General features: G+C 61.8%; 2 protein-coding genes across 2 annotated transcripts; both read right to left on the bottom strand.

Annotated features, from left to right (window-relative positions):
- Nucleotides 1-1,493: 1,493 nt before the first annotated feature.
- Nucleotides 1,494-9,719, bottom strand: OLFML2B (olfactomedin like 2B). Its single transcript, XM_032192797.1, is given in 10 exon segments — nucleotides 1,494-2,187; nucleotides 2,435-2,611; nucleotides 2,828-3,364; nucleotides 3,879-4,107; nucleotides 5,122-5,280; nucleotides 6,985-7,092; nucleotides 8,672-8,749; nucleotides 8,751-8,936; nucleotides 9,590-9,653; nucleotides 9,655-9,719. Coding segments are annotated over 10 exon segments (2,205 nt in total). The 3' UTR covers nucleotides 1,494-1,585.
- Nucleotides 9,720-16,200: 6,481 nt separating this feature from the next.
- HSD17B7 (hydroxysteroid 17-beta dehydrogenase 7) lies at nucleotides 16,201-21,737 on the bottom strand. The gene is made up of 9 exons (XM_032192180.1): nucleotides 21,674-21,737; nucleotides 21,363-21,566; nucleotides 21,180-21,272; nucleotides 20,512-20,626; nucleotides 19,771-19,965; nucleotides 19,127-19,231; nucleotides 17,757-17,813; nucleotides 17,415-17,513; nucleotides 16,201-17,178 (listed from the first exon to the last, which is right to left on the bottom strand). Exons 1-9 carry the CDS (start codon nucleotides 21,706-21,708, stop codon nucleotides 17,083-17,085), a joined length of 999 nt encoding a protein of 332 aa, XP_032048071.1. The 5' UTR covers nucleotides 21,709-21,737; the 3' UTR covers nucleotides 16,201-17,082.
- Between the last annotated feature and the right edge of the window lie 69 nt (nucleotides 21,738-21,806).

Below are 21,806 nucleotides of genomic sequence, written 5' to 3'. Positions count from 1 at the left end.
CGGGCTCGGCGAGGGGCTTGGCTGCGCTCCTTGCACCAGTTCTGTTTTCCTGGCCCGGGCCCCACCTGACTGCGGGCCAGCTCGCGCAGTCATCGAGCAGAAACTCCCCGGCTGTGCCCCAGCCAGAGGCACGCGGCCCCGCGGTGCTCCGGGGGGACCCTTCGCTGCGGGGAGCCACGGCGGGGACCCGGCGGTGATGGCCACGCTCCCAAATCCGTGCCGTGGGTGGGTGGGTTGGGGCGGGGAGGGGGTGCACCCATGGGTGCAGCCACAGCGGTGCCGTGGAAAGGGCCACGGGGGTGGCAGGGCAGAGTCCCGAGCCCGGGGCTGGCGCAGAGGGGTTGGGGACGTGGGACCGCCGCAGCCCGGTGGCGGAGAGCACCTCTCTTCCCGTGTGGTCCTCTTGTCTGTGTCCCTAGCACCGATGGCAATAAAATGGTTCTCTTATTTATTACACTAGTTGGCTTGTTCATGCTGCTTTACGTGCGCAAAAGGCTGGCGGGGCACCCACACCCTCCTCCTGGCCCCCTGGGGAAGAGGCGGCTGCAGGGGGGGCAGCGCAGGGTGGCTGCAGGTCAGGTGCCACCTTGGGCGGGTCGGGTTTTTGTCTTCCCCTCTAGGACTGCAGCAGGCAGCCCCGAGCCACACTTGTCACCGTCTCCCCATCCCTTGGGAGGACAGGGGCTGCTCCAGCAACACCAGGACAAGCAGTCGCAGGCAGAACCCAGCCTGAGCACCAGCCCCATGCACGTGTTTCTTTTGTGGGGTGACCCAGCCCCAAAGAAAGCCCCAGACAGCTGCAAAGGTACTTGATCTTTTATTATGAACAGCAGGTAAATACAAGATGGTGCCAGGCTGGGGAGGCGGGGGGCTCCTGCTGGCCGTGCCCTCCAGCAGAGCAGCACCCGGCAAATCCCAACGGGGGAGGATTTGGGGTTACAGAGCGCACCAACATGTCATCTACAGCTATTTACAGCCCCCCTCCCGCTGCTGGCTCCCAGCCTGGCACCCGTAGCCCCCCGGGGCTCCAGGGGGAGAGGGGACAGTCCTCAGCGTTAGTGCCAGCACCGGGGCTGCGCTCGCAGCCGCATCGCACAGGGGTTCTCCAAAGCACCTGCTGGTGCCGAGCGGGGACGCGCTCCCCATCCACCAGGACACCAGCGTCCCGCCGGGCCCTGCAGCCTGCAGCAGAAAGGCCAGCTTTGCACCAGGGGCTGGGGTTGATCAAAAAAAAAAAAAGCTGAGGAGTAGGGCCACCTCCTCCTGCATGCGTGGAGCCCGGCGTCCCCTCCCGAAGGAGCAGCCCTGCTGCCACCGGCCCCTGCGCGCCGCCCCGGGGATCAGGAGCAGGGTGCACCAGAGACAAAGGGGGTGGGCCCGGCCTGGGGATCGATCTACAATCCGCCATAAAAAAAAAACATAAAACAAACAAAAAAAAAAAAAACAGCTTGAAACGCCGAAAAAAAAAATCATTTACTCTTTGATTTGTACAAAATAATAATTATAATAATAATAAAAATAATAATAATAATAACAAAAGGTGCTGGTGGCCCCTCGCTCGCAGTGCCCCGCCGTGGCGGGGGGCTCAGTAGGCAAAGATGACGTGGTAGGTGACCTGGTGGCCATTGTCCCAGGCGTAGAGCAGGCGGTCCTTGGGGTTATAGTCTATCTGCGTGGTGTAGGCGTACTCGTTCTCGAAGAGCAGCCGGGGGATGATCTGCGTGTTGGTGTGCGTGTCGAAGGCGTAGGAGATGTTGGCGTTCCTCTTGTTGTAGCTGTCGACGGCGTAGAGGACGCCGCAGATGACGAAGCAGTTCCCGTAGAAGTTCTTCCGCAGCCCCGTCCGCCACGTGGTCTCCTTCTGCGTGCTGAGGTCGGCGGCGTTCAGCTTGCTCAGCACGATCACCTCCTGGTTGAAGCCCTCGTAGCTGATGGCCGGGTAAATGACCCACAGGCCGTTCTCGTCCACGGCGAAGTCCACGTCCGAGTGGCCCCGCCACCGCCACGGCGTGGACTCCTCGTAGGCCACGTCGTGCAGCATGGCCCAGGCGGCCACGTAGCGCTGCTTCAGGTCGTACTTGATGATGTTGCGGGTGAAGGCCCGGTTGTAGTAGAAGGACCCGTTGTAGACCACGTGCCCCGTCCCGATCCAGCTGTAGGGGAGCTTGTAGGAGTTGCTCCAGCGCCCTAAAAGGCAGAGACACCGCGCTGGTGAAGTCCTCCCTTTCCTGCACCCCCTTCCACACCTCCCGTGGTGACATGAAAGGTCACAGCCACCACAAGCAGCTGGTCCTGCCCCGTGTTGTGAACCCCACACCAGGTACCACCACCCAAAAAGGTCCTTCCCAACCCTAGCATGGAACGGGGAGGGCATTTGTGGCAGCCCAGCAGGGCCTGGCACAGCCCCGGGGACGCAGGGACAGCGCAACCCCACCTTGCTTGAAGTTGTCGAGGTTCCTGAACTCCACCAGCGTGTTCCCGTAGTAGTAGTTGGTGACGTAGATGCGCTCCTCCCTGGCCAGGGGGTCCTTCATCCAGGCCCCCTCGTTGCGCCCGTAGGTGTTCTGGGTGGTGGGCCCCGAGATGGTGGACAGCGTGTCCTTGCAGCGCCCTGCGCGGGCAGAAAGGGGTCACCAGGCTGGAGGCAGGGCAGCAGGCATCACCCCTCTCCACCCCCAAACCAGGGAGGGGACATCAGTAGGTTCCAGAGTGAACAAGTGAAGCTTGGTGCCCCAAAAGAACCCAGCATCTGCCAGCAGTGACCAAACCCAGGGGTGTGCACCCTGGGCACGAGCCTGCCCCCGTGGCCATGCGCAGGAGCACTCACCGATGATGTTCCTGATGTCCTCCTCCTCCAGCGCCTGTTTCGGGGTGGCGGGGATCGTGGGGCTGAGCGGCGTCACGGGGGTGCTCGCCTGCTCCGGGGGTCCCGGGCTGCTCCCGGTGCCAGGCTCAGGGCTCGTCCCCGTGTCCCACAGGCTCTGGGCTGCGGTGGCCGCAGCGGGGCCGGGGACGTGGCTGGTGGCCGCGAGCAGGCTCTCGGTGGCCGTGGGTGCCACCGCGCTGGCCGATGCTGTCGGCAGCTGCGGGGTCCCCTCCTCGGGCAGCCCCGATGGGGCGCTCGTGGTCCCCGGGGTGGGGGGCGGCGGGCTCACGGTGTTGGGGTCCGGCGTCGGCCCCACGGAGGCGGCAGGGGACAAGGGCAGGGTGGTCGGCGCGGCGGTGGTGGGGTCGCTGCTGGGGGTGGGCGGCCACCCCACCGGGGAGGGCTTCCTCACAGCCTCGCCCGCCCGCCCGCTGGGCCGCAGGAGCTGGTCCTCGATCAGCAGGTCCACCGTGTTGTCCCCGCTGAACAGCTCGTCCTCTGCCACATGGACACGGGCGTCAGCGGAGCCACGAGCCTCCTCCTCCCACCCCACGTCCCTTGTGCCAAGCCCACCCGTCTGGGTGTGGGCGCTGGATGCCCACACTGATGCTCTCAGTGGTGGTTTGCCCGCTGGTCCTGCTGCTCGACCAACACGCCCAGCGCTAGCCCCACAGCACCCCTGAGAGGAACGGGACTCGGAGCTCCCCTCCACCCCGTGTTTTCATCTCCTGCCCTTTTATTTCCATCCTGCAGCTTCGGTTTTCCTGCTCTGGCCTCCTCTCAGAAACCACGTCTCCCGGATTAGCAGCTCATCCATCCCCACGGCTCACTCCTTTGGTTCCCCCGCCCTGCCAGCAGCCTGGCCCAGCACCTCCGCGCCCCGTCCCCCAGCCCACGTCTCCAAGCCCCCTGCTCCCTACTCCGAAGGCACCGTGTCCCCCACGCTGTCCCCACAGATTCCCGAGGGACGAGGCTGCTTCTGATGGGGACTGGGGCCACAAACCCGACTCACGCTGCTCCTCGATGTCGTTCTCCAACTCGCCGGACTGCGCCTTGTAGTAGGTGACCCCTCGCACGATGGTGGGCTTGGAAGGAGGCCGGCTGCGCAGCCGCAGCTTCCTCTGCAGGAGCTGCTTGGGCTTCTCCTCCTCCGGAGCCAGGTGCAGCTCTGGGAGGGACTCGACGGAGTTGATCTGCTGAGAGATGGTCTCGTCCTTCAGGAACCTTTCCTCGTACTTGCCCTGCAGGAGATGGGGAGCTTGTTATGGGAAGATTTTGGGGGGAAAGGGCAGGGGGTTGGCACAGGTTGTGCCATCCTTCCTCAGGGCTTGCCGTGCCCTGCGTTGGATCATGAGTGATGCTGGGCAGCCGAGCGCAGGCAGAGCCCAGCAGCCACGGCTCAGGGCTGTGGGATTTCACCTCATTAAAGCAAAATGGAAAGACAGACGGAGCGTTGAAGCCGTGCCCATTTGGCTGCGGGGACGGGCCCAGGATTCCTTCGAAGCCCCGCTGCAATTAACGGCGCGGAAGGGGGAGTGCTGGGAAATGAGGTCACTCGGGGTGATAACGGCCCCATGGCAGGACTGGGACCCCCAGCGGGCACCCCCCTGCCAGCCGTGCCCCCCACATCACGGGCAGGGCAGCCTGGGGTCCCCAGCATCACACAGGCAGGGGGCAGAGGCCAGAGCACCAAGGCGCAGACCAGCACAAAGCCTCCCCAGCTCGTACAACCAGGGCAGGGAGGGGGTCAGGACACCCCAGCGGGGCTTTTCCCCCGCAAACACCCTCCTCGCTCATCGCAGCAGCAGCACAGAAAGCCCTGCCCCAGCAGGATTGCCCCCACGTGGGGCAGACCCACGGGATGCCCACGTCTCTGCCCGCAGCCTGCGGGCGCGGGAGCTGGCGGGGAGCTGCTGGTGATGGAAAGCAACGCGCTGCCCGTCCCCGGAGCCCCCGAGCCCCGCTAATCAAAGGCTTCCCAGCGGCTGCCGGCCGGCCCCGCAATGACATCAGTCTTTCCGAGCACTCCGACCTGGAAAAGCAGGAGGGGGAGGCGCGGGGAGCAGCCCGGTCCCGCTGCCTCCCACGTCCCGGCCGCAGCTGGGCCGTGCCGGGAGCAGCAGGCTGGGGCCGGGCTTTGCTGAGCGGGGAGGGAAAATAATAACCTAGAGCTGGGCTGCCTCGATGCCCAGCCTTACGGCGTGGCGCTGGGGGCACGGGGAAGGCAGGGCAGGGCTGGTGCCAGGCGGCCGTACCTCGGTGTGCACGTAGGCAGCCTCCGCGTCCCTCTGCAGCGAGCCCTCGATGTCGGCGAGGCTGTTGGAGATGAGGCTGGAGCAGTTCTCCCGGCCCTGGGGCTCCTGCAGAGGCTCCTCCACGGCGGCTCGCTCCCCGCTGAGGTTCCTGGCCATGCCCTGGGAAGGAGAGAGGGGATTCACCCCAGCCCGGACCCCTGGAGGAGGGGGGCTCTGGGCTCAAAACCTCTTGGTCCTCTCCATCTTCAGCCGCTCGAGTAGACGGCACATCAATCAGAGCACTTTTGCACACAGCCTGGAGGCAGTTCCCCCCCGATCCTTCATCTCGAATCTGTCCTGCCATTAATCTCTCCTAAAATCCGCCGTGACCTCCATCTGTGACCCCGGAGCTGCCAGCTGAAGCAACAGCTGCGAGCTGACGACGAAGCAGAGGAGGTGCCAGCTCTGCCGAGCTCAGCTCCGGGGTCCAACCACGCAGCGTTTGTGCGCGACACCTTGTCATGCTGGAAAAAAAACTGGCAGTCCCTTCCCCTCCAAAAACAGCCACCCGAGCCCGGTTAGCCCGCCACCCTGCAGGGCATTTAATCTCGATTTGCGTTTAGTTTTGAGGCCGAGTCCTGTAACACGGGGACTCCTCAGCAAGCTTTTTGTTGCAGTAAGGAGAGGAAGAGGGGAGCTTTAAGATGCTCTCCTAGGAGCAGAAGCAGCTTTGACACCCTCCTCCTTCAGGGAGCATGGCTGTTTCCAACTGTCCTGTGCCCTTGTCACTTATTTTGTGTAATATCTGCTCTTGGGGGACAAAATCTTCTTGAGCAGAGGGCCACCACTGACACAGTGCCCTGTGATGCTCCCTGGGGCCGCTCAGCTGCTTCTCGGGGGAGCAGCTGCCAAAACCCTTCTCGCCTGGGGGCCAACACCTTGGAGCGATGCCGAGACCTCCCCCAGCACCCAGCTGTCCCCTGCAGCCGGCCCCGCGGGCAGGAATTTGGGTGCGAGGCCGGGGACAGGAGGCTGCTCCCAGCTGCTGCCCGCAGCTGCCCCCTTCGGAGGTGCCTTCCCCAAACCCCGGCTGCTCGCGGCGCTGTCAGGCGCATCCTCAGAGGGTGCTGCTGGAAAAGCGAGAGCAGGGAAAGCACGGGGACGCTCTCCTTGGCACTCCCCAAGCCTCCGAGCTGACATTTTCACCCCGCTGGCCTCAGGCGTGCACAAACCCCCGGGGCAGGACGCCCCCCACGCCGAGCCCCGCTCCGCAGCGGCACGGCCCCGTGTCACCGCTCCCCTTCCTTCCTCACCCAGGACTCAACGGCAGCCCCAACAACACCTGGGGAGCGAGCCAAACCGCAGGAGGAGGGTGGGATTGCAAGCACACACAGCGGTGTTTTATTATTTTCAGACCTCAAAACCCTTTTCCTCCTTTTGGGTCAACACCCTGTTTGGAAAGCCGGCTCCTCGCGGCCAAGCGTGCTCCTCTCGGCTGTCTCTCGCCTGACCCCGAGGCGGAGCACCCCGTGCCTTCCCAAAACACTTTGCAAGTGGAATTTTGGCTTTATAAATCACCGCGTCTTGGCCGCTGGCTGCAGCCGAACGGGTCCGTGCTGCTCCAACAAGAATGTGGGACTGCTGCCCCAGACACAGACCCGGGGAGCGCGCCGCGCTCTTCGCTCTGAGCACGGCTCAGCGAATTGCCACCCTGCATCGTGCTAGCCAGGGGAAAACTGAACCAAATCTATCTTTTAGCAGCACCGAGGAACAAGCCAGAAGAGTTAATTATGGTTTCCTCCAACATTAAGGAGGCTCCGAGCCCACCCCAGGCACCAGGTACAGGGTTTCGGCCGCGGCCCGAAGGTGAGGGGGCTGCCTTACCTCCTCCAGCCTCTCCACCCGGCCCACCAGCTTCGTGGTGACCGAGTGCAGCTTCAGCAGGTCCAAGCCGTAGAAGGCACTCTCCAGCATCTCGACGATGGAGGACAGCTGCAAGGCAAACGGAGCACACCGTCAGGCAGAGGTGCTTGATATGAAGCACCCAGAAGGGTTTCAGTAGCCAAAAGTCAAGGGTAACGCACGCATCTGAGCACAAGGGGATATTAGAGAGCAGTTTTGTCCCTGTACAGCCAGCACTCTGCATCTGGGGACGATGAGCTACTCTTAATGCTCCTGGAGGGGATAAACAACCTCGGCCCACCCAGCCCACGGGGCAGGCAGGGGCACGGAGCACAGCACCGCGTGCTGGGTGCAAGGGGAGCGCGGCGCTCACGTCCCCAAGGGTCAGCTCCCCAAGTGACACGGCTGGCAGCCGAGGAGCCAAGGAGCGAACATAAAACGCGTTTGAGATCAGACTCTGAGCTCCTGCCATCCCGTGCTTGTTTTTCCTGGAAGCAGGGGAAGCTCGTTAAAAAATAAAAATACTCACAAAGGCAACAGCGCGCGGGGGCCGAAGTTCAGCGCCAGCCTAGTAAGAGCCGGCTGCCCCGGGGAACCCCCTCGTTGGAGGGATGCTGCCTCCTGCCTCCTCCTTGCAGCCCCCATTTAAGAGGTGCCTGCCCTGGTCCCACCCAGGTGGGGATGGCCGTGGGAGCAGAGGGCAGAGGAGCCCTGTGGTCGGGCACGGGCACAGAAGGGCTGGGGAGGGCTCCAGGTCAGGCTCCAGGCCCCCAGGAACACCAGCAGAGGACCAGCAGCAAGCTGCCGGCCCTCAAAAAGGGGAATTTGGATTCAGCTGCCCCGGGCTGACCCTCCCCGACGCACCGTGCCGATGCGCACACCCCGACCAACTCCATCTCCCTCGCTTTGCCCGCTGGGGGTTTGCTTTTCCCCGCTCTGAGAATCCCCGCCAACATTTGCTGCACGCCCTGGGGTGCTCCCAGCACTGCCCGCCTCATTTTGGGGAGCCTCCCCACAGCTCCTGTGGCCGGGCTCTAGCAGCAAGGACGATCCCCACGTGCGCAGTGCTTGGACAGGCTCCGCGAGGCGGTTTGGCCGCGGGTCCTTGCGAAACGCCCGGGGAGCCGGGGCCAGTTCCTCGAGGGCCGGCGCTGGCTGCGAGGCGTCCCCGGGGACACGGCACGGTGCTGCCGGCCGAGGGGCCACCAAAAAACTTCAGACTGTGATCGCAGCAAGGACAAAAGCCACCCCGCCACCGTCCCCGCCAGCCCTGCGGCACACTTTCGTGCTGACACATCAGTGGTTTGCAGCCTGCAGAAACCAAACCAGCCCTGTGAGCATCCCGCGGGGCGTCCCTCTGCTGCGGGGCACCGAGGGCAGGGGGGGATGAATGGGGCCATGGGGGATCACTGCCAGCAGCTGCCTGAGGCAGTCCCGGCCATCCACGAGGGCTCTGACACCCGCCAGCTGGTGGTGGCAGCTTCCCCAGGGATTTTTGTACACTCCTAAACCCAGATGGATGAATTTATTGGAAAATGCCTCTGTGCCTCTGCGCCCACAGGCAGCAAACCGTCCCCCTGGTGCCCAGGGGATGTCACCAGCGCCACCCGCTCCCACAGCGCGCCCCCGGGAGGCGCGAGGACCCCGAAAATCCTCGCCGTGCCCCTACCTTCAGGTCACTGCTCTCCGCCTCCCGCAGCTTCTTCAGCCTGAAGTCGCCCTCGCAGGGGTTGAGGGCGGACGGGGGGGGCGACGCAGGCGCACTTGCAGCCGGGTCCCGAGGTGATGGTCTCCACCGTGTAGAAGTCCTCGGCTCTGAAGGCGCCCTCGTTGATCCGCTGGCAGGCGCCGCGGCCCAGGGGCCTGACCAGGCACTTGCAGCGGCAGTCCGAGCCCTCGGACACCGCCTTCACCTTGTCGTAGTCACCTAGCAGCTGAGCACCGGCACCGTCAGGCCCCTCGGGGAGCCTCATGGTGCCCCAATCCTCCAGGAAACCATCCCAAAACCGGTGGACAAGTCCCCTACAAAGCTCTGGGCTTTCTGCCCCTACACGGGGAAAGCCGCCTTCCCCCACCAGCGTGGTCTTCTTGTCCATATAAGATGGACCCAGGCTCTAGGAGCTTTAGGGGTGAAGCCCATCCCGCTGTTCCTTCATGCTTGGTGTCCTTTGGGGAACAGCCACCCCGTAAGCCACCTGCTGCCCCGAGCCAGGCTTCTTTGCAGGGCTGGGGCAGCCAAAATAACCCTACAGACAGCGGGACCCGGCGGTGGGACAGCCCCGCCGAGCAGCCCCGCACCGTGCCAGGAATTTCCTTCAGCTGCAGAAAGTGCTTTGGGGAGCCCGAACACAACCGGGACGGGGTTTGTTTGTCCAGCAGCCACCCCAAAAAGCTGTTCCGGGGGGCAGACAGCAGCACGCAGCGCATTTCGGAGGGGGGGCGCACAGCCCGGCCATGGGACGCCCCTCTCCGGGCACCCAGAGCCCCCCCATGCGCCCACCCAGCGCCCCCCAAAGGACCCCCCGGCTTCCCCCAAGCCCCCCGGGGGCAGTAACAGCGGCACCCCCCCCTCGGCACCCCCCCGGACCTGCGAGAGGATGTTCTCCTGGTTGTCCGCCTCGTCCTGCAGCGGCGGCTCGGTGGAGGGGCCGGGGGGGGGGCCCTGCCCGGCAGCCGGCTCCCAGCGCCGCCAGGCACAGCAGCAGCCGCAGCGCCATGGGAGGGCTGGGGGGGGGTGTGAGGATGAGGATGGGGATGAAGATGAGGATGAGGATGGGGATGGGGATGGGGATGGGGATGGGGACGCCGCTGCGCGCTCAGGTGCGGCGCGGAGGGCGCGGGCGGGGCCGGGCAGGGCCCCCGCCTCCCTGCCGGCCCCCCGGCCTCGCCCCCAGCCTCCCGGCCTCGCCCCCAGCCTCCCGGGCTCCCTCCCCGGCGGGCGGAGCCGGGGATGGGCTTGGGGTCGGGGTTTGGGGCCGCCCCGGGCGGTGCTTCCCACCTGCGGAGCGCAGGGGGCTGCCCGAGCGCACCCCCACCCCCGGCCGGGGAAACTGGGGAGGGGGGAGAGAGGAGGGGGGAGATGGGGGCGAGGCCCGGCACGGAGCCCGGGGGGGTCACGAGTGGGGGAAGCGGGTGAAAATGGGTGGTAAGGAGGTTTCTTCCCAGCAAACAGCAGCCCCCGGGCGCCAGCTCCCTCACGCCCACCTCCATGGCTCCGTGCTGCTGGCAGCGGGGGTCCCCCAGGGGCAGCTGTGAGACCGGGGCGCTTTTGGGGTCCCAGCTCGTGTCCCACGGGGCCTGCGGGCTGCCCAGTCTGCATTTGGGGGATTGGGCAAAACCCCCCAGGACAGGCGGGTTTGCTCCTTGCTGTGATGCTGTAGCCAAGGCAGGAGGGGGGCTTGCAGGAGGGCTGCCACCCGGGGGGCTGCCCTGTCCCCCTGTAACTCCTTCAGCCCCTTCCTCACGGCCACTTTCAAAGGCTGGAGAAAGAAGGGAAAGGAATCAGCCACAGGGTTTTGGAATAAGAAGGCAGGGTCTCCCCCGCCACCGGCATCCTTTGTTGCCTTCTTTTTTTCCAAAGAGCTGGTGCCGGTGGTGTTTGGTCTGGGCTGCAGACGAGTTTAAGCCTGTCCTTTAGGGGCGAGCGGAGACAGCAGCAGGCACTTCTGCTCCCTGCGGTCCTCTCTAAACTCTGACTATCCCTCCTCCAAGGGGAAAAAAAAAGAAAACACAACACACCACCACGAGGAAACCCGCAGCCAGAGCTCTCCGAAGCAGCCCTGAGTGAGCACGGCGGGGCCGCAGCACCACCGCGCGGAGCCGAGCGAGGAGAGGAGCTGCTGCGGGCACAAAGCCCTGGGGAAGGCAGGATGTGCGCTGCCACGCGCTGCCAGCTTGGGTTTCTTGCTCAGGCCTCTCCAGAGATCATTTTCTTTCTTACAGCGAGGGCACGCTGCACGTGCCAGGAATCGGTGCTTCCCCTCGCTGGGCTCCTGCGGTGCGTGCCGCGGCTCTTCCAGCACCTCTCTGCCCCTCACCTCCTGCGGCCTCCGGCCCCGTGAGCAGCAGCGCCAGCACCACATCCTGCTGGAACAGAGCAGAGCTGCTGGGGGCAGGCCCCACCATCAGCATCCTCGTGCTTGGTCTCGCACGGCACCCTAAGCCACCCCAGCTGCGCCCTGCAGGGCCCACGCGCAGAAACGTGCCCGTGGAGCACGCCGCCACCGCCAGTGCCAACGGGGGCTTGCGAGGGCGGCGCTCCCCTGACTGCCAAGGGCCAGCTGAGGCAAACCTTTGGGGCGAGAGGTGGCCCAAGAGCTGCACGCCCCCGGGGTCACGGCTTGACGAGGGAGCTGACGCCTGTCCCTCGTGCATCCGCTCCGCGCCCAGGATTAGGCGCGCTCCCTCCCAGCCCCGTCGGTGCAGCAGAGCGGTCCCACGGAGCCGTGTGACGAGGCAGGAAGGCTCCTGACGTGAGCCCGAGCTGCACGGCAATTTGAGAGGCTTCCTCGCTGACCTCAGCAGTGACACTTGCGTTTGCACCCGTGAGTCAAGCGGGTGAATGCAGGTGTGCCTGCGCTGGGAGCCTGCCCTTCCCGAGGCTGCCTGTCACCTGCAGGAGGCACGCCTGCGCCAAGCTGGGATTGCAGCACCCTGGGCACACAGAGGAGCTCTGCCCGAGCCGAATAGGATGTGTGTTTTAAAAGAGCAGTTTTTAAACCAGGAGAGCTGCTGTGCCATTTGGCTGCGATGAGCCCCTAAGCTTCCTGGGCAGCTCTCCCTGGGAAGGCCTTCTGATGGCAGCTTGGTGCTGGGTTTTGGAGAAGCCACGCCAAGCCGAGCTGCACAGGAGCTGAGCGCAGAGCTCAGGCCACATGGCCACGATGTGAGAAAAGTGGGCTTCAAACACGTTCTGCCTTGTAGCTGCATTATTCTGAAGTCCACGCTTCCTGACTGTGCCACCTCACCAAGCTGTGCCGGGCTGGGGCTGTCAGAGACTGGGACCCGTGCAGCTTGGTGCGTGCCCTGTACCTGTACCTGCAGGGTGCAGGCAGCACGGCCTGGAAAATGCTTCAGGATAGGAGCCCAGATTGGGCATCATGAGACAAAACAGCCAGAGGGTGACGAAGGGGAGCATCCAACCCCCTGACCTCATCTCATCCCCTCCTTCTTCCTCCCGGCTGCGTGCGGGCAGCTGTACGCATCCTGCCTCGCTGACGTGCCAGCCAGCTGGTGCTGTGCCCACCTCGTGCTGTAATCAAACCCGCCCGAGCCCCCGTGATCAAGGGGAGGTTCTGCCTCTCCGTGTTTCAAAACCCAAATCCCCTTGAGCACGCACACCAGAGCAGCACAACGTGCCCTGGTCATTGCTGGCAGCTGGGCGAGACCTTCCTGGGGTTTTGAGGCCGTGTTGCCAACACCGATGCCCTGCCACGCTTCCTTTACACCCACCTCCCACGCTGGTGTACATAGAGACACAGATATTTGAGCTGCCTGTCAGCTTTGGGGTCTTTTGGGGAGCACCAGCATCTGCCTGCGTGCCCTGCATGAGCTCTCACTAAACCCATGACAAACAGCACCTCTAGAGGTGAGCCTAAATGGAAAATGCAAAATAAAAGGTCTGTAGACAAAGGCTGTGATGTGGCAAGCTGGTCCAGGAGAACAGAAATATCCCCTCACAGCACCTCGCATGCACGTGCACTGCCCCAGGAGCCCCAGATTCCCTGTTTTGGGCAGCGCAGCCCTGCAGGAATATGGGAGGCTCCGGCTGACAACTTCCAGGGGCCAAAGCACTTCTCATGGCTGGGTGGAGCGAGGATGCAAAATCTGTTCTGACCTCCCAGAAAAATAAATAAATAAATAAATAAATAAAATAAAATAAAAGGGGGAAAAAAAGAGAGAGAGAGAGAGAAAGAGAGAGAGAAAAAAAAAAGGATAGAGAAAAAAAGAAAAGAAATAATAATTTTCTGGGGAGAATTCCAGCTTGGACAGAAGTCGCCAAGGACAGCTTGGCTTCAAACTTTTTGGCTCCAGGAAGATCAGCCTGGCAATCCCACGTAACTCCCAGCCACTCTGGCATTCCCCTTGGGATGCCCTGTCCTTACTGCCCTGCTCTGCTCGCCCCCAATCTCAGCCGGGGACCTGGCAGGGCGTGCAGGGAGCCACAGGCAGAGCCCTGCACACCCCAGGCAGCCCCTGCTGAGGCTGCTGGTGGTCAGCACTGGCCAACATGGGCAAGGGGAGCACGGTAAGGTTTGGGGCTGTGGGTCTGCTTCCAACCAGCCGTGCTCTCACGATGCCCAGGGTGCTGCGGTTCAGCCCCCAGCTCCCACGCGGTGAGGAACCCAACCCACCGGGGTGCCTACACCCTGCTGCCAGGGTCCCCGGGCTGGGGCACAGCCAAGAGGAAAAGGTGGGGAGCGAAGACGGCTTAGGAAGGGCTGATAACAACGTGGCAGGGCTCCCTGGCAGAGGCCTGGGTCACGAGGAGGCTGGCAGGACCTGTTGCGGCTGCTTACAGATGGGGTTTGGCACGCGGTGGGCAGCCAGGGCAGGAGGCTAAGCCATGAGGCACCAGGTGGCTCCGGGACACAGCCACCACATGCCATCAGCATCCCCCCAGCAGGATGTCTGGGGTGGAAGCACCACCCATCCTGTCCCTTTGTGCCATGGGGCACCAACGTCAGCTCCTCCAAGGTCCCTGCCCGTGGCTCACCGCACGTGGGGGACCCACGGAGGATGATGGCACGGTGCCTCCCATCCGTACCCCCCGTTCACAGGGAACTAAGCGAGGAGATAACATGGAGCCAGCCTAGGGAGGCTCGGGGAGGCTCTCATGTCCAACGTGAGCAGCCAGAGGAGCTGCTGAGTTTGCCAGGGGCTCTTTTGGGGAAGGAAGTGCTGGGGGCCATGGCCACGTGGGTGGGAGGAAGGCTGGCATCAGGAGTAGACCTGGCATCTGTCAGGAGCTGCCTGCCCGAGCATGGATCCTGGCAAGGCACAGGTTTGGTCCCAGGCCTTGTGGGAGCCCAGCTGTGTGCTGCTCCTTTGCTCCTTCTGGTCCTCGGTGACTCCTTCGTGGAGAGGCCGAGCTCACCCAGCCCTCAGCCATCTCCTGCTCCCTCCTCTCTCAGCCACATCTCAGGCTGCAGCTCCCACCCACCCCACGGAGCCAGCTGGGCTGTAAACAACAGTGAATTCCAGTTGCATTTGGAGCAAGGCAGCTCGTTGTCCTGTGGAGATAGGAATCTGGTGGCTTGGGACTAAGCACGATCAGTAATGATGGAAGATCGCACGGCCCGGCCGTGCAGGATGCTGTGGAGCAACCACAGCAACTTTTCACGCTCAGCACCTGCCCCAGAGCCTCTCTGGTGGCTCCCAAAGCAGGCACCGCGAGCTGAAGGCTCCCATTTTGGCACTGACTCACTGCTGCTCCTCACCTGTCACACATCCCAGCATTTCCCACCCTCGTGCATCACCCCGGCCCCACCACGAGCCCCGTGCTCCGGGCAGAGCCGCCTGTGACACACGACGGGCCCGTCAGCTCCACGTGCAGGGCCTGGGCCTGAGCCTGACTCAGCTGTGCCACCGGCAGGGTCTCTGTGCTGACCTGGCTCACCCGGCGAGGAGAGACTGCTCTCCTTGACCCAGTTGCTGTTTCTCCATTCCCAGTTTCACGCCCGGCTGCGCCCGACGGGCCGGGGGATTACTGGGGATTAAGCTCCGCGTGCAGGCACCTGTTAGCCAAGGGCAGGGCACTGGGAGCCGTCCCCGTCCGTCCCCGCGGGCAGGCAGCTCGGCACCCAGAGCAGACACCCAAAAGCCAGGATGGATTCACCCAGCAGGGAACCCACCACAGGAGCTCAGCAGCAGGGCTCCAGGGCCCACACCCAGCCTGGTGCTGGTGCAGGGACACACAAGAGAGCCCTTGAACCTCCTCGGTGGCCTCCCAGCAGACGTCACCTCAGAGGACGTGCCCTGGAGCACCTCTTCAAACTGGAGGCACCTCAGCTGACAGCACCTCCAGCTCCACGCTGAACCAAACCCAGGGGAAACCACCAGGTTTATTCCCTATTCCCAGGCTGTCCCCTCTCCCCAAGGCTGGGATCGCGCTGCAGTGCCTTTTGTTCCTCCTCCGTCCAGCTCTGTTGAAGCAGGAAGCGGAGCTGGAGATCTCCAGAGGTGACTCCACATCCAGCAGCCACAATCACATCCTGCAGGAGATGCCCCCAAAGGCCAGAGCAAACACTGCCACCCACCAGGTGCCGTCAGCAAGCGAGCAGGTGGAACTAAACCCTGCACGACAGCTCAAACCCTTGGCCAACCTCCAACCCCAAACCCTCAAGCGAGGGCCACAAAGTGCTTGTGGGATGAGCCCAGAGACCCGTGCGCAGCTCTGATTGACTCCAAAATGATCAATAGCTGAAGAATTGGCTGGAGTATCGTGCCTCGCCTTCCCCCGGCCACAACACAGGCAAGAAGGACTTGCCCCATCCCACCAGGCTCAGCTTCCCTGACGCCTGCACAACTTCAACCCCTAGATACATGAAAGAGAGCCAGTCAAGACAGATGCTTAACTCCTCTCTGGAAGCAGCAGCCGGGTGTTTTGGGCACACAAAAGACCAAGGAGAGGCAGCCAGCTGCTGGCAGTGGCTCCTTCCCCACGGAGAAAGGCACCAGGAAGGTGGAGCTCTGGCCTGGAGGGTTTGGGGGTTCAGCTGAACCAAGACACAGCACCAGGCTCCACCGGGGACAACCCTTGCTGCAGGGAAATGAAGGCACAAAGCACGGCCCTGGTCTGCCGCAGAGGTCAGGCTCTCTCCCAGCCTCGTCCTGCTGCTGCCAGGCCGCAGGGCAGCACCTGGGCATGCCGAGCACTCGCTAATAGGCCACTAATAAATTAGTAATTATGTGACAAGTCCGGGTGAGTAAGTGCCAGAGACATCTACTTCTCCCCCGGTGCCTAAAGCTGGGAAATAATCTACAGTGTGGCTTTGTGTGCTGAACTCCTGAAGTCCTCAGAAGTTACTAATGCCTTCCCCTAATTAGAAGGAAGAGAAGTAGGCCCAAACTGGTTGCTCAGAGCTCCCCTGGGGAAGGGGGACCCGACCCCACAGCTCCCCGGGTAGGCCAGGGCTCGTTGTGCAAGGCACAAACCAGCCACCAAGTGTTGAGCAAAAACCCCATTGCAGCAAGGCCTCGAGTCAGTTCCAACTCTTTATTTGTTGCAGCGTTTGAAGTACACCAGGCACTCAGTGCAGCTCCCGAGACAGATGACAGGAAGAATACTTGGTACAGTAAACATTAAAAGACAATTAAATAGGTAAAATAACAGGGTAACCTCTCATTCGTGCTACACACAGAGTGGTGTAGCCCTGAAACCTAGCCACCATCAATACTTCCAGCCTTTCCGGATGGTCACGGCTGGACTACATGGCCCCAAATCCACAGGATGGCTCGTGTCTGGAAAGGCACTGTCGTCCCAGCTGAGCCAAGGGGTGCGTGTTTGTTTTAGGCCCAGCCCAGCTTTTCGCAGAGCTTTGCCTCAGCTGCCACAGAGCCCGACTTCCAGAGGTCAGATCTTGTTGAACACGCCCGGAGAGCTGGCCCCAGAGCTCAGGTGCAGGGACAGAAGCAGCTCCACCGAGGACGGGCCTTCAAGTAGTGCAGGATTAACCACCCGTCACGAGTCGGGGCCGTCTCGAAAGACTGGTGGAGCCACGAGGCACGGCGGCACCCAGGCTGATGCCTTTCCCACGCTAAGCCAGGTGTAAACCATGTTTTGAGGTCCTTCCTGAGCTGTAGGCAGCTCAGTCATGCTTTTGGAAAACAAACAAAACTCGCAACTGTGTTGAGACGGTTCCCACCTACACTAGGTTTCCAGTTCTATCCCAGAAAGGTCCCATCCCAGAAAGACTAAGTGTTTCTCTTCAGTTTTCACATTTCCCTCTTCAGGAACTGTTCACCTTCTGTAGAGAAGGAAGCCGCGTGCCTGCAGAACGGCAGGCACGACTAGCACCAGAGTGAAGGAAGCCCACGTTGCTGACACGAGCCTGTTAACCCACAGAGACGGGCTTTTACTTAGTCTAGGAGGTCACCGTATCTCTCCAGAGTCTGCTCCTCCAGTTCCAACAGCTTCTGGTAAAACTTCTCAGCGGTTTCTTCATCCACATCCATCTGGAAAAGAATAAGTAGTGAGAGGCTCCACACCACCCCGAGCTTCACATCACCTACCACAAACCTTCCTGGCCTGCCCTAGGAGCTCCCAGACCCCAGCACGGGACTGTAGGTACCCCAGGAAGCCTCGCAGACAACCCCAATCCCTCCCCATGCCCAACTCACGCCCAGTTCCTGCTCCAGGGCAGGACCACGGCCCAGCTGAGCCCCCCACCACAGCATTCAGCCCCGTTCACCTTTCTGGGCTCCACGTAGTTCTTCCCCAGCCCGGAGGTACAGCTGTGGTACTTGGCGAGCGCATCCAGGTACTCTGGCTTCTGTTTGAACAGCCACACCTAGGACAAACAGCAGCAGAGCAGAGATTTAAGGGACGGGCTTTTCCCCAAATCCTTCCCTTCTGTAGGCACCCGATGATGGGCACAAAGCATCCAGCACCCAGGGGCCAGCCCTGGCACTGCTGGTGCCCCAGGGCTCCCTGCTGGCAGTGATTCAGAGGGGAGATGCAGCACGCGGCCTGCAGGCACTGAGAAGAGCTACCCAGGAGGGAGGGCTGTTAAATCACCTTGTGAACCACTTACATGGGCTTCTGCTCCATTAAATGGCGTCAGGGTGTAAGTCTTGGCAAAAAAGCGTATCTGAGGGGAAACGAAATACAAGGCAGAATCAGCGCTTCGGCCCAAGGTTTCTCTGGCAAGCCCAGCAACAGAAGATCACCCAGAAGGGGTAGAAAGGCTTTCCAAAGCCAACTGCAGGCCTCACCACCTGCTTGTGACCAGAGCATCCCTTTAACATCAGGAGCTGGGTTCTTGGGAGCCTTCCACCAGACCCAGACCCCACACCTCCAGAGGCAGGGTGCCCAACCCACACCCCGCAGATGCCTTGTCCCGGTGGTATCGGGATCACGTAAGGCAGGAGGCAGAGTGGCAGTGCCACCAGCGCTGGAGGACACACGAGAAGGCGCTGCCTTCTCCTCTGCCAGCAGAAAGGCGATCCCGCAGGGTCGGCTGCTGCCACGTGGGCAGCCCCAGCAGGAAGGCCCATCCTGCTGCACCAGCAGCAAGGCTGCAGGCAGGGCCAGTACTCAACCTAAAAGGCAAATCCTCAGGAAGAAAGACAGTTTGGGGAGGCAACAGAGAGCAGATGACTTGGTATTTTTCAGTATTTTTTTTTTCTATACCTTTACAAAGCAAAGCCTGCTGCAAAAGTGAACAGCATCTCAAGGCACAAGGAACAAGTTTTGTCCTGAACTCTGCTGCCACTGACACCCAGTGTTTTACAGGCCCACAGCACACTGGCAAGGGGAGCTTGCAGGGCTGAGCTCTGGCTGTGTGTACAGCACTGCTCAGCAGCAGAACTGCAGGGAGGGCTCAGGGGAGCTCAGCTGGGAAAACCGAGCCCCAAGGTGCTAAAGGACAGGTCCGCAAGATGTGGCTACACCTTCTCTGCTTCTCCTTCCCACTTGTTCCTCAGGAGGAACCGAAAGCAGAACAAAGACACCAGCAGGGCCCTCTGCCCAGCACCATGTGGGTGTAGTAAAACCCCCTCCTCTAACTCCCCAAGCCCTGTGCCTTGCACCTTCGCTGGAAGAACAGCCCCCGAGGAGCAGACACCCAGAGAGAGCCCTGGAAGCCCTCCGACAGATCGCAGGCACTTAACACTGAGTCACAAGTCAGCACTGACAGCTGAGCTGCCAGCAAGAGCAGCAGGAAGGAGACCACCTCTTTCCCCAAAGAAGCCTGCAGCCTCAGGTCAGTGGTACCTTGAGGAGCCACCAGTTCCTCAATAAAGTCAGGAGGCTACCTGCAAAGGGCCAGCCTGCCCAACCCAACAGAAGGGACATCCAGGAGCACACAGGCAGGCTGCACATCACTTGCAGTGAAACATATCAACACCTCAACCCAAAGCAACTCCAACACATGCCCCCACACCAGCCAAGAGCTTCACTCACCAGCCACATGATGGGCATGAGCAGCGTCCAGAGAAACACTGGCAGAATTCTGTAGGTCATGTTGGACATGACGAGACCGGGACAAACCACGCTGGAATACAGACCCTGCAGAGAGGAAACACGGCCTGTGAGCACCCCAGAGCAGAGAAGGGAACATACCCCTTCCCTCAGGGCACTTCCCAGCAGGACAGTGACAGGGATCACAGAGAATAGCACATACCCGTGTCTCTGGGACTGCGGGAACCAGAGTGATCAGACTGATTTTTGAGGGGTCCCAAATTAGAGGCCTTCACGTTAAGTCTGTGCCCGTTACAAGCCCACCACACGGCCTCCTGACACATCAGGACCTCGTGCTGGTGCTCTACATACAGTTCAGCAGCCACCCCACAGTTACAGCAGCAGCTCTTTGCTCTTTAAGACCAGCTTTTAGTCTAGAGGGAAAGTTTTAGGAAGGTAGGAACCTCTCCTAAAAAGCTGCTGCTTTCCTTTGGCAGTCTGAGAGCCCCCCCAGTCAGTTCTTACATGTGCATTAGGGAACAGACCTGATTGCTAGGAATTAATGCAACACAGTAGCAACAATGCAACGATAATTACAAATAGGAGGTGCTCATTAGCCTCTTCAGATGCACAAATCCCATCGTCACCTGCTTATTAAGTTTCCTGTTGAGAACCACGCTCGTCAGGTCAGTGGCGTATTTGGAGGAACTGTATGATTCCTGCCCCTTGGCATGCTGATAGTCGGAGAGGCTGAAGGCAGATTCCCTGGCGTTGCTGGAAGAGGTCCAGATGAGCCGGGAGGGCTTTTCGTTCCCGCAGAGCAGAGACTCGAGCTGACGAATCTACAAGAGATGTGTTAGCCTGCTGAGCACACGCTTTTAAAAGCTTACGGTACGGTTTTACCGTTCTGAAGAGCTGCTCCCAGTCTTAGCCAGTCTTCGCCAGACTGGCCGCACAGAAGCCAGCAAGCTATATAGGAAGTTCTGACAAAGAAGCCACAGCTCAGGTGCAGCCTCAGCCCAGGTTTCCCCAGGAACACCTGCAAGCATCTGGCATCCTTTGGCACAGCTGTTCAACACCTCAGCATTCAACAGAACCAAGCCTTGGTGTCCTCTCCCAGGACAGGGAGAGAACTACGCATGGTTTGCCTCTCTCCACTGACCACAGGGACCTTCAGATCGCACTACCCCTTGCAATGATGACTCTGCCACCACTTGGAGCTATTTTAACAAAGCCTGAGACCTTTGTCCTACCGTTCCTTGTGTGTCAGGCTCCAGCCTGCAGCAGTGTCAGCAGCTGTAAGGCAGAACTGATCCCTCAGCCCCCACCATGCCCATCCCTAGCCGCATCAACCAAACCCACAGCCCGATCTTTGTACACAGCCTCACCAGGATAAAGTGTCCAAAGAGGTTGGTAGTAAACACCTCCTGCAGCCCGTCGCCATTCAGCCTGTCCGTCTGGGTCATTACGCCTTCCGCTGTGGTCAGCATGTGAAGCAGCTTCCTGGAAGCCGAGGAGAGGAGTTAGAGAGGAATCAGGCACAGAAGGGAAGCTCCACCATGGACAGAGATCCAGCACCAAGCCTAATGCACATGAAGAAAGGAGCCTGGCATCTATATTGGGCATCCAACAATATCAGACCCCATGCCCCTCAGGTGCTGCAGGGCACCTCACCTGGCTGCCAAGCCCACCCCAAGCAAGCCCACGCCTTGCACGGGGCCATGCTCCAGGGGCAAAGGTTTTAAACTGAACAAGAATGGATTTGGGTTAGATATAAGATTTTTTTCATGGGGCTGAGGCACTGACACAGGCTGCCCTGAGAAGCTGGGGAAGGCCCATCCCTGAGGGCATTGAAGGCCAGGCAGGAGAGGCCTCGGGGCACCTGGACCTGGTGGGAGGTGTCCCTGCCTGGTCTTTAATGCCCCTTTGAACCCAAAGCAGCCCATGGGGCTGTGCCGAGGATGGAGAGCAGGGCTTCAGGGCACACCTCACCCCCCCAACACCAGCAGCACCCGAACACCCGCTCCATGGGGTAACCACCCCCGCATCCCCCTACCCGGTCAGGAGGCCCTTCCAGAGAGCCTTGAAGTTCACGTGCGGGTTGGGCATGATGCCGGCGTTGAGGTAGACAAAGTCGAGGCGCTGGAACCTGCATGGAGACGGGAGCAGCAGGGTGAGGGGGTGGAGAGCGTGGGGATGGGACACGCGTGGAGGAGACACGCATGGAGGGGCCACTCACCGGCAGCGCAGCTCCTTTGCAGCACGCAGCACGGAGGCCAGGCTGCCCAGGTCCACCTCCACGGTGGAGACCTGAGCAGCGGGGTGCAGCTCCAGGATGGCATCGCGCGTGGCCTCGGCCTTGAGGGCGTTGCGGCAGGCCACGCACAGGTGGATGCGGCCGTCCTCCTCCAGCAGCCGCCGGCACAGCGCCAGCCCCACGCCGCTGCGAGGGCACGGGGGAGCGGGGGGGGGTGGAAAATCGTTAGGGGCACGCGTGGGCACCCCACGGTGTCCGCTCCCCACCCCTGACCCGGTCCCTGCGGCACTCACCCGCTGGCGCCCGTGACCAGCACCACCCGCTCCATGCCCGCGCCGCGATCGCGATCTCCGCCGCCTCCCCTCCCCCGTTTCCCCGCCGGCGCGCTATAACCGCCTCTTTCCCGCCTGACGTCACCGCCCCGCC

This window comes from Aythya fuligula, chromosome 8 (assembly GCF_009819795.1).
Source record: "Aythya fuligula isolate bAytFul2 chromosome 8, bAytFul2.pri, whole genome shotgun sequence".
NCBI classification, from domain to species: domain Eukaryota; kingdom Metazoa; phylum Chordata; class Aves; order Anseriformes; family Anatidae; genus Aythya; species Aythya fuligula.
The sequence above is the reverse complement of the archived record's forward strand: the minus strand, read 5'-3'. Positions and strand labels throughout refer to the sequence as shown.